This window comes from Magnolia sinica, chromosome 1 (genome assembly GCF_029962835.1).
Source record: "Magnolia sinica isolate HGM2019 chromosome 1, MsV1, whole genome shotgun sequence".
Classification (NCBI taxonomy): Eukaryota; Viridiplantae; Streptophyta; class Magnoliopsida; order Magnoliales; family Magnoliaceae; genus Magnolia; species Magnolia sinica.
The window spans coordinates 138,478,908-138,489,696 of NC_080573.1; the positions used below are offsets into that span (position 1 = coordinate 138,478,908).

The following is a 10,789-nucleotide window of genomic DNA, read 5'->3' on the forward strand; positions in this document are numbered from 1 at the left end:
TACTAGTCGACTTTCAAACGTCAGTAAAAATTAATGAACCTAGAAGTTGGAAATGAAAAATCAAACACCCTTACATCACACCTGTTGTTTCATGCTGGGTAGCCGCCAGACTTTTGAACCAGTGTGTTTTATTTTTTTGGGCCCTGGCTGGGAAAGGTTCTACTAGTTCATCTAGAAATACGGATGGTCCCGCTTACCTGTTCACGTTCACGTACCGTGAAGATTTTGCTAGCCACACTGCGTTATTTATGACCATTCGGCTATGGAAAATCTTAATGGTTGAAAAAGCTTAAGCCACTCGTGGGGTCACACCGGACGTGGGTTTCCTTGCCGTTGATGAGACCCAGCCGTTGTTTACACATTTAAAAATTCACTTGGCCACAGCACGTGATTGGAGGCTTTAGCCTTTATTTTACACCGTTTCTATGGTGTGGCCCACTTAAGTAATTGATTGAACTGATATTTAAGATTGACGGTGAAAATATGGTGGCTCACCTGATGGACGGTATGATCTGAGGCATTTTCTTCCACTATTAGCTCAAGTCACACCTTCCCAATAACCAGGTAGGCGCAGTCGGGCTCACAGTCGAGCAAGGAAAATTAGGGCGTGTTTGGCCAGGCGCTGGATGTGGGATTAGGTGGGATTAGGAGGGATGGGATCGGCAATATCCTGGGATCGGCATGACGAGCCAAACAGATCCGGTGCACTTGTCCAGGGAAATGAGCAATCCCATGGATCTTAAGACAATCCACTGACAATCCACTAACATCACCATCATTACCTTAACAGTAATCCTATCCCTTGGTTGAATGGATTGGACAGTAAAATCCCAGGATAAGCGAGCGTGCCAAACAGACCCGGTGAACTTCCGAGGGATATAAGCAATCCCATGGATCATGAGACAATCCACTGACACCATATCATTACCTTAAAATTGATCCCATCCCACCAAATCCCATGGGATCGGTCCGGCCAAACACACGGATCTCTAAGTTGATACTGAAGCATATCCAGTGAACCGATTCCGTACTTGGTTACTCATTCACTGGAATTATTAGGTGGAATAGAATTGCTTTAATGCAATGATTATATCTAGAAATTCCTCATTTTAAAGGATATTATATTCCATTGTATGCCATATTCTGGATTGAGCTACGGAAGCAATGAAAATCCATCACCCCTGGAAGTACACTGTTTGGAAAAATAACACACAACGGACGTTTCTAATATTGTGTTGACATCAACAAGCATCGCGGACTCAGCTGTGATGAATGTGTTATATCTGCACCATCTATTCATTTTGTGAAGTCATTTTATGGCGTGGGCTTAAAAATAAGGTAGATCCAAAGCTTACATAGACCACACCATGGAAAGCAATAAGAACAATGATGCCCGCCATTAAAACCTTCTTAGGGCCCACCATGATGTTTATTTGCCATCCACCCAAACAATGAAGCACTATGGGCCCTAGGAAGGTTTCAGCGATGGAAATAATTATTCCCACCGTTTCGTATGGTGTGATCCACTTGAACTTGGGATTTTTTATTTTTTATTTTTTTTCAATTTTAAGTTCAACCCCTAAAATGAGTTGGAAACCAAATACATTCACGGTGGTCCGATACAGTTTACTCAGTAAAAACACGTTTGAGTTACTCAGTACACAATGTCATTACCATATCCAGAGCTCAAGTAGACCAAGCTGCATGAAACACAAAAAATTGCTTACCCTTAAAAACTTACTAGGGGCCTAAAAGTTAAGCTCTAGCTGATATTTGGGTTTTCCCTTCATCCAGGTCCATGTGACCTTATGAATGACAAATAAACATTACTGGGATTCTATAGATGTTCCAATGGTGGACATCATCATCCCCACTATTTCCTAGATATACTTCAATTTTGGGTCCACCTGAGAATGAGCTCAAAAAATGAATGGATGGCATGAATAAACACGCATATCATGGTGATCCTAATAGAGTCCTACACCGCATAGCTAAGTGATGCTGGGGTTACCGCCGTCTCAAACCGGCATTGGTAGGTGGGAGAATTTGATCGGCCATCATAGGTAGGTGGGAGAATTTGATTGGCTATTGTATCGCTGTCAGAAATTGGCCCAGACCAGACCTAACAACTTACAGTGGCATGTGGCCAACTAAATCTCACGTGTCCGAACAATCCATGTCCAAGTTGCACGTGTATCACTGACTTGAGTGGTTCGTTGACATGGCAAAGTTCTGTGGGTGGCACTATGATGTATCTGTTATATTCACATTGTTCATCCATTTTGCTAGATCATCCTAGGGCATGAGCCCAAAAATGAGGTAAATCCAAAGCTCAAATGGACCAGATCATAAAAAAACAATTGGAATTGAACCCCTACCATTGAAAACTTCTAGGGGCATATGAGTTTTGAATCAAGCTGATATTTGAGTTTTCCCTTCATCAAGGTTTGTGTGATCTTATGACCAAGTTAGATGGCATCATAGTTGTCCTGCGAAAGTTTCAACATGGGTGTTATTGTGTCCACTGTTTCCTTAGTTCTGTCCACTTGAACTTTGGATCTTCATCATTTTTGACTCAATTTTTGACTCATGCTCTGAAATGATATTACAAAATAGATGAACGGTGTGGATATAATACATGCATCATGCTGGCCCACAGAATTTGCCATGCCAACACACCACCAAGATCAGTGGTGCAATCTATCCAAATTACAGGTGGCACACCTGATGGACAGGATGATCTCATCCAAATATACTTCCACGTCATCTAAAGTTAAACCAACATCTGAGCATGCTAACAGCATAACGGTTCTCAATTTAAGAACTGGCAGCCGGTTTCTATTCACTTTTCTCGCCACATGCCTCCTCCACTCTGGTAGCTGTGATTCAGGGGATTCCGGGATGCAGATGGTGCTATGTGGGCCCCATCATGATGTATGCGTTTTGTCCACTCCATCCATCCATTTTACCAGTTCATTTTGGGTCAAGTGCCCAAAAATGAGTCAGATCCATATCTCATGCAGCCCACAGCATAGGAAAACAGTGGTGATTGAACATCCACCGTTAAAGACTTCCTAAGGCCCACTGTAATGTTTATTTGCATATAACCTATTGACAGACTTAAATGATGAGAAAACGCAAATATCAGCTTGATCCAAAACTTTTGTGGCGCTCAAGAAGTTTTTAGTGGTTGGTGTTCAATCACCACTGTTTCCTATGGCCTGGTCCATTTAAGATTTGGATCTACCTCAATTTTGCTCTCATGCTTCAGTTGATCTGGAAAAAAAAAAAAAAAAAATAGACTGCATTGATAAAATACATACATTATGTGGGGTCCACAGTTCACTGTCCATTAATATTTAATCCCCCTTCATTTTTTTGACTGTGGTGACCCCAAGGCCACCTGCCTACCTGATGTTAGGACCGTGGTGTGGTTCACTTGGGCTTTGAATCCGCCTCATTTTTTAGCTCATGCCTTTAATAATCTGGAAAAAATAAAAATAAAATAGATGGCTACGGCGTATTTATAACACATACATCATGGTGGGGCATGTGGAATGCTTGGCTGAGGCTGAGTTGTAGTTTTTGAGATGAATGCATGTGTTGTGCCTCAATCGAAGGGTGGACTGCCTTGTTTTTTTTCTGGGCATCCCTTAATTCTAATGGAGTGCGTAAGATTAATGTATGGGATGGCAAATATACTCCACCATCGACCCCACAATCTATCCAATTTCAACTGGGAACATCCCCTTTAAACTACTGTGGTGGTGGTGGTGTACCTGAGTTTTGAATCAGTCCGACCTTTGACCCTCCTATCAAATTACATGAAAGCCGACTGTGGGGTCAGGACTTTATGGGGCCATCATGGTGTATGTGTTTTATCCACACTGTTCATCTGTTTTTCCAACTCATTTTAGAATATAAGCTTGAAATTGGAGCATATCCAAAGCTCAAGTAGAACACACCAAGGGAAAGAGTGGGAATTGAACACTTGCAATTGAAAATAGATAAAATAATCTATAAATGACTCAAAATTTATATACACACATACACACAAGCAAATAAGGATAAGATAGTTACAACAGATATTTAACTGAATTTTAGAATTTAAACTTATACTGTATAGTTATGATGGTTAACGGAAATAACTCTTTACGCGTAAAAGAAAAGTCAAAACTACTCAAAGATCTGTTTGGATCACCGTCCATCTGACGAGGCCCATATCCTCCTTTGAAACTCAACACTCCTTATAAATATGGCCATGTCCAAGTTGAGACCTCCACACACAAAACCTACGCACCTATTGCATTATAGCAATGGAGCTTCTATCCTACACCATTCTTTTCCTCATCTCCCTCGTCTCCACCTTCCTAGCCCTAAACTTCTTCTCCAAAACCCGAGCCAAGACCCGCCACTATCCACCAGGTCCGCTAGCCTTACCAATCATCGGACACATGCACCTCTTCGGTTCAAGCCCCCACCATGCTCTCTACAACCTTGCAAAGCGTTACGGTGAGATCATCAGTATCCGCCTCGGGTCTGTCCCTTACATCATCGTCTCCTCACCAGAAGCAGCGAGAGAATTCCTCCGTACTCATGAGCTCGCCTTTGCGTATCGCCCGCAATCTATTGCGACCCGATACCTCGGATATGGTGGTCATGGCTTCGCATTTGCACCTTACGGGCCCTACTGGAAGTTCATGAAGAAGCTCTGCATGTCGGAGCTCCTAAGTGGCCGTAGCCTTGGGAACTTCCTTCCTATAAAGCGAGAAGAGATACAAGGGTTCTTGCAATTACTGTCGATAGCCTCAGCTGACAACAAGTCGGTGAATATCGGCGAAGAGCTTCAGCTGATGGTGGGCAACGTTATATGGAGAATGTCGATGAGCCGGCGGTGTTCTGGGAATGAAGGCGAGGCGAAGGAGATTCGGATGTTGGTGAATGACGTGTCGAAGCTGCAAATAGAATTCAACATCGCGGATTACATTGGGTTTTTCCGTAATATTGATCTGCAAGGGCTGGGGAAGAGATTGGAGGTGACTCATCAGAGGTTTGATAAGAAAATGGAGGAGATTGTTAGAGAACATGAAGAAAAGAAGGAGAAGGAGAGAGGTGAAAGTGTGAAGGATCTGATGGACATTTTGCTTGAGATATCCGAAGATGAGAGTGCTGACATGAAGCTAACTAGAGAACACATCAAGGCTTTTATTCGGGTAAGTCTGGTATCCATTGTTCCATATCGGGTCTCATACTCATCAAGCATGAATCAGTCGCTTGGTGGGGGCCATGAAAGATGGGAATCGTACTCGAATTCGGTAGTGATTCCTTCAGTACCGAGATCGGTACTGGTCGAAGCTCTATGGGCATCACCATGGTGTATGTATTATATCCACGCCGTCCCTCCACTTTTCCATATCATTTTAATGCATAATCAGAAAAATGAGACAGATCCAAAGCTCAAGTGGACTACACCAAACTAAAAAGTCGGCATTGAACGCTTATCATTGAAAACTAGTTGGTGGCCACATAAGAAGTTTTGGATCAAGCTGATATTTGTGTTTTCCATTTATCCAGATCTTTTTCATCTTATGAACAGGTTGGATGGAAAAATAAATATAACAGTGGGTCATGAGAAGATTTCAACGGTAGGAGTCATTATCACTACTGCTTGTTGTGGTGTGGTTGACCTAAGCTTTGAATCTGCCTCGTTTATTTCGGTCTGCCCTGAAATGAGCAGAGAAAAATGAATGAACGGCGTGGATATAACACAGACATCATACTGAGTCCCACGGAGCTTTTCCTAGTCCGAATCTCTCTACCCATTATTATGATGTCCATGGCCGCACCGTTTAAGCTCACAACAAAAACGCACCACGCGTGTAAATTAGGCAAGCATGTGAGTGATCCGGTGCATTCGTTAAGGGTTATTAATGGTCCATGGTGCCAATACTTAAGGATCGGTTGGGCCCACTCATTATGGGAGAAACACGTACACATTAAATGTAGGCCGTTGGTTGTAATTTCTTTGGCCATTTGTCCGTGCGTTTGTGGCTGGGCGAAGAAATGCCTAGAGTGAGGACCACCGTATGAATGGATCCCGTCCACCTGAGCCATCCTCACGTGACGTGTGTCACGTTTGTAATTGGTGCATCTAGAATTAGATGTTAGGTATTTACATGTGGGCCACCCAAAAGGAACAATGGGGGAAACGGATTGGCTACTCCCCCTGCCACCAGCCCCGTGGCTGATGGTTGGTGCTCTGTGGGCCCTACCATGATGTATGTGTTTCATCCATTCCGTTAATCCATTTTTAAAGATCATTTTAGACCTTTATGCCAAAAAATAAAGGGATATAAATCTCAGGTGGTCCACACCACATGAAAACAATAGTGATTGGATATCCACCATTAAAATCCTCCTAAAGCCCACTGTACTGTTTATTTGACATCCAATCTGTTGATTTGGTCATACAGGCCCAGATGAAGGGAAAAAAATAAAAATCAGGTTGATCCAAAACTTTTATTGCCACCAAAATGTTTTTAATGGTCATCGCTCATTCAACACTGTTTCCTGTAATGTGGTCCACTTGAGACTTGCATATATCTCATTTTTAATCTCTTGTTGTAAAATTATCTTTAAAAATAGATGGACGGCATGGATGAAACAAATACATCATGATGGGGCCCACAGAGCACCGATACCCAGCCATTGGCTGGTCAAGGGGAGTAGCCAATCCGTTCCCAACAATGGGGCGGCACATCCCATGTGGGGCTACCACATTGCATGGATGCCGCCAGCCCAGTCATGAGGTGCTCCGCACCAGGATAAAGGGAAACACCCAAACTCAGGTGGGCCAAATCACGTGAATACATGCGTATGCATTGTTCATTTTGGATTGTCCTAACTGATTTTTGAATCTTGATGATCCTTGGCATGTAAAGTGACCAGGAGGAGATTTATCACAGTTCACGATTTGGGTTCTGCATGTAGATCATGTGTGGGCCCACACAACTAAGGAGTATGATAATTACCACTAATCAGATGACCAGGGTCATCAATGAGCATCATGGCCCATCTGCAATGAGATACACCAGATGGACGGTTCAGATGTGCTCTAAAATTGGGGAACAAAGTCATGAATGCTTGAAAACTAATGTGCAACATGTTTAAACGACGATGCAGGATATCTTTGGAGCGGGAACTGCTACAACAGCCCTTGGGATGGAATGGACCTTGGCAGAGCTCATTAACAATCCAAGGGTTTTAAAGAAAGCAAGGGATGAGATCGATTCGGTCGTCGGAAAGCATAGGTTGGTCCAAGAATCTGACATTCTCAATCTTCCTTACATGCAAGCAATCGTCAAAGAAACGCTTCGATTGCATCCAACGGACCCGATTATCCTCAGAGAATCGATCCAGGATTGCAAGATCAATGGCTACGACATCCCTGCTAAATCGGGGGTCTTCATCAACATCTGGGCCGTTGGAAGGGACCCCAACCACTGGGAAAACCCGCTAGATTTCCATCCGGAGAGGTTCATCGATGAAAACGGACAGACCCAAATAGACCTCAGGGGCCAACATTACCATTTTCTGCCGTTTGGGAGTGGCAGGAGGGGCTGCCCAGGCACAACACTGGCTTTACAACTCATCGAGACCACGATCGCTGCCATGGTCCAGTGCTTTAATTTGAAGATCGACGGCAATGGCGAAGAGGGTGGGACGGTTGACATGTCGGAAGCGCCCGGACTGACCCTCTATCGGGCACAACCGTTGATTTGTCTTCCCGTGGCCCGTCTTGATCCATTGCCGTTGGTCGAATAATAAACGGTGAAGGATTGTCATTGGCACATGTCGAGATGGGAGTCTTTTTCATGTTGTGTGTTGCTTTATAGATTACCAATGCTGACGTAATATGGTATATCAGTGCGTCGGATTCTTCTGTTGTTATAGTATAGATTGTTGTGTCGGTTTGCATAAAAAATCCGGATCCTTGCATAAAATGGGCTAGACAGACTCCTGTGATAGTCTCTTCCTTAGATGTGTCATTCATCACGGCAATCCTGACCATCCAAATTGTGGGGCACGTTGTGGATGGAATATATTTGTAAAATTATGCGGATCAAGAAATAACAACCATCCTATTATTGGCTATTATATGAGTGAATAAAAGTCGAACAGTGATTGAAGAGACACCTCATTTTTAAAACAGTGATGTCGATAAAGTAGTTATTAGTTATTTGGACTGTTGCACAGCTATGCTAATTAAGTGCCATCTTTCAAACGAATATTAAATTAAGAATTCATATGATACTCTTGCACTGTATGATGCTTGATAATTGATACGCATGGTTTTGTTTATATATATATATATATAGGAACGCTCAGCTACGCACGGTCGGTTTTTGGATGAAGGAGTTCTTAGCGCAAGTTTTAAAAAATGAGTTTTCTTCTATCGCACGCTTCTTCATCCACTCTCCGAAGGATGCGGCGAAAATCTTTTCACATAAAATTCTTCCGCTGGGATAATAGGTGGGTCCCACCAAGATGTTAATGATAAATCTATGCTGTCCATACATTTTTAAAAATAATTTTATGGTATGAACCCAAAACTGAGGCCGATCAAATTCTCAAGTGGGCCACACGGTATTGATTGAACTCTCACCATTAAAAACTTCCCGGGGCTACCAAATTTTTGGATCAAGTTGATATTTGTTTTTTTTCCATCATCCAGGTCTGCATGACCTAATCTACAGGTTGGATGTCAAATAAATATCATGGTGGGCCCTAAAAAATATTTAACGGTGAGAATCATTATCACCGCTACTTCCTGTGGTGTGGTCCACTTGAGATTTGGATCTGCCTCAGTTTTGGAATAATGCCCTGAAATGATAAGAAAAAATGGATGGACGAAGTAGATTTCTCAAAAACATCATGGTGGGCCCCACCTAGATTTCCAACGAACTTTACAAATTGGGCATTTGATTTCCCATGAAAGCCTTTCCCAGGATTCCTGCGCAAGGATGCTGGGTGAGGCCCACTACCATGTTTTTGGGAAATATACTCCGTTCGTCCGTTTATCGAGCTCATTTTAGGAAAATCAACCAAAAACGAGGTGGATTCAAAACTAAAGTGGGCCACACGAGAGGCAAAATTGGAGAAAGAAATACCTACCGTTGAAACCTTCCTGGGCTCTGCCTTAATGTTTATATGCCATCAAAACTGTTTATAAGGTCATTAACACAGGGATGAAGTGAAAATATAGAAAATTTATTCCGAAAAAAAGCTTTTATAGTCATAAAAATGTTTCAACGGTTCTCACTGAATCCCTACTGTTTCTTCTCGTGTGGCCCAGTTGAGTCTTGGATCCACCTCATTTTTTGTCGCTTGTCCTAAAATTAGCTTGCAAAATGGATGAACAGAGTATATTTTCCAAAAACATAGTGGTGGGCCCCACCCAACATCCTTGCCCACGAACTTCATGCCAAAGGCTTTCACAAGAAATCTGCGTCACCATAGAGGTTGACGCAGATTGGAGATGACTGGAGTACACGTCACCAAGTTCTGTGTGACCCCACATGATGTATGTGTTGTATCCCCACCGTCTATACATTTGGAGAGATCATTTTAGGATATGGTCCAAAGAATGAGGTAGATCCAAGGCTGGGGTGGACCCCACCATAGAAAACAGTGGTGAGAGTGACGCCCACCGTTGAAACCTTCAAAAGGTCTACCATAATTTTTATTTGAGATCCAATCTGTTCATGTGTTAACGCAGACATGAAAGAAGGGAAAACACAAATATTAGCTTGATCGAGAACTTTTGTGGCCCTCAGACCTTTTTAATGGTGGGTGTCACTCTCCCCACTATTTTCTGTGGTGGGGTCCACTAGATCTTTGGATCATGCCCTAATATGATCTCTCCAAATGGATGGGCGGTGAAGATACAAAACATACATCATGGTAAGGCCCACAGAACTTGGTGACGTCCACTTCGTCAGGGAGTCTGTTGCTCAACCTATCATCAACTAATCGGTGTGGGAGGTGAGGGACGCATATCGCGTCCTACCTTTGCCCGTCTTTGGAACAGGAGGTAGCTTTGAGTGGCCACCATAATGTTTTATACCGTCTTATCCACACCATTCATCCATTTTTTTTCATCATTTTAAGCTATTAGCTCAAAAATGTGGTGGATCCAAGATAGATGTGGGCTACACAGTGGGGATTAAACCCTTACCATTGAAAAATTCATAGGAGCCAAAGAAGTTTTGGATGGAACTGATATTTGTGTTTTCTCTTCATCCAGATCTATGTAAATTTATGAATAGGTTGGATGGCAAATATAAATCACGGTGGGCCCTAGAAAATTTTCAACGGTGAGAATTATTATCAATGCTGCTTCCTATGGTGTGGTCCACTTGAGCCTTGTATCTGTCTAAATTTTGGTTCTATGCTATACAATGATGCTGAAAAATGGATGAATGGTGTGGTTAAAACCCATACTTCATGGTGGCAACTTAAAGCTCCTGCCCGTTCCGAGCTGGGTAGGGGCGAGGTAGGACGCATTAAACGTAATTGAGGGTCCTTTGTTGGTCCCACTTGAGATTTGGATCTGCCTCAGTTTTGGGACAATGCCCTAAAATGATAAGAAAAAATGGATGGACGGTGTGGATTAAACCCATACATCACATGACCACTCAAAGCTCCTGCCCATTCATACATCACGATGGGCCCCACAAAGCTTAGTGATGCACGAATCCCTAAAGCTCGGCGCTACAGGCAGACGGCG

At 42.9% G+C, this 10,789-nt stretch overlaps 1 protein-coding gene across 1 annotated transcript; it reads left to right on the top strand.

Annotated features, from left to right (window-relative positions):
• Nucleotides 1-4,299: 4,299 nt before the first annotated feature.
• LOC131221374 (cytochrome P450 93A2-like) lies at nt 4,300-7,848 on the top strand. Its single transcript, XM_058216657.1, has 2 exons — nt 4,300-5,213; nt 7,183-7,848. Exons 1-2 carry the CDS (start codon nt 4,317-4,319, stop codon nt 7,822-7,824), a joined length of 1,539 nt encoding a protein of 512 aa, XP_058072640.1. The 5' UTR covers nt 4,300-4,316; the 3' UTR covers nt 7,825-7,848.
• Nucleotides 7,849-10,789: the final 2,941 nt, after the last annotated feature.

Excerpts from the sequence above, each read along its gene's own strand:
- LOC131221374 (XM_058216657.1), top strand. The coding sequence starts at position 4,317 with ATGGAGCTTCTATCCTACACCATTCTTTTCCTCATCTCCCTCGTCTCC. Across the intron at positions 5,214-7,182 it reads ACATCAAGGCTTTTATTCGG|GATATCTTTGGAGCGGGAAC; the intron begins GTAAGTCTGGTA and ends ACGACGATGCAG.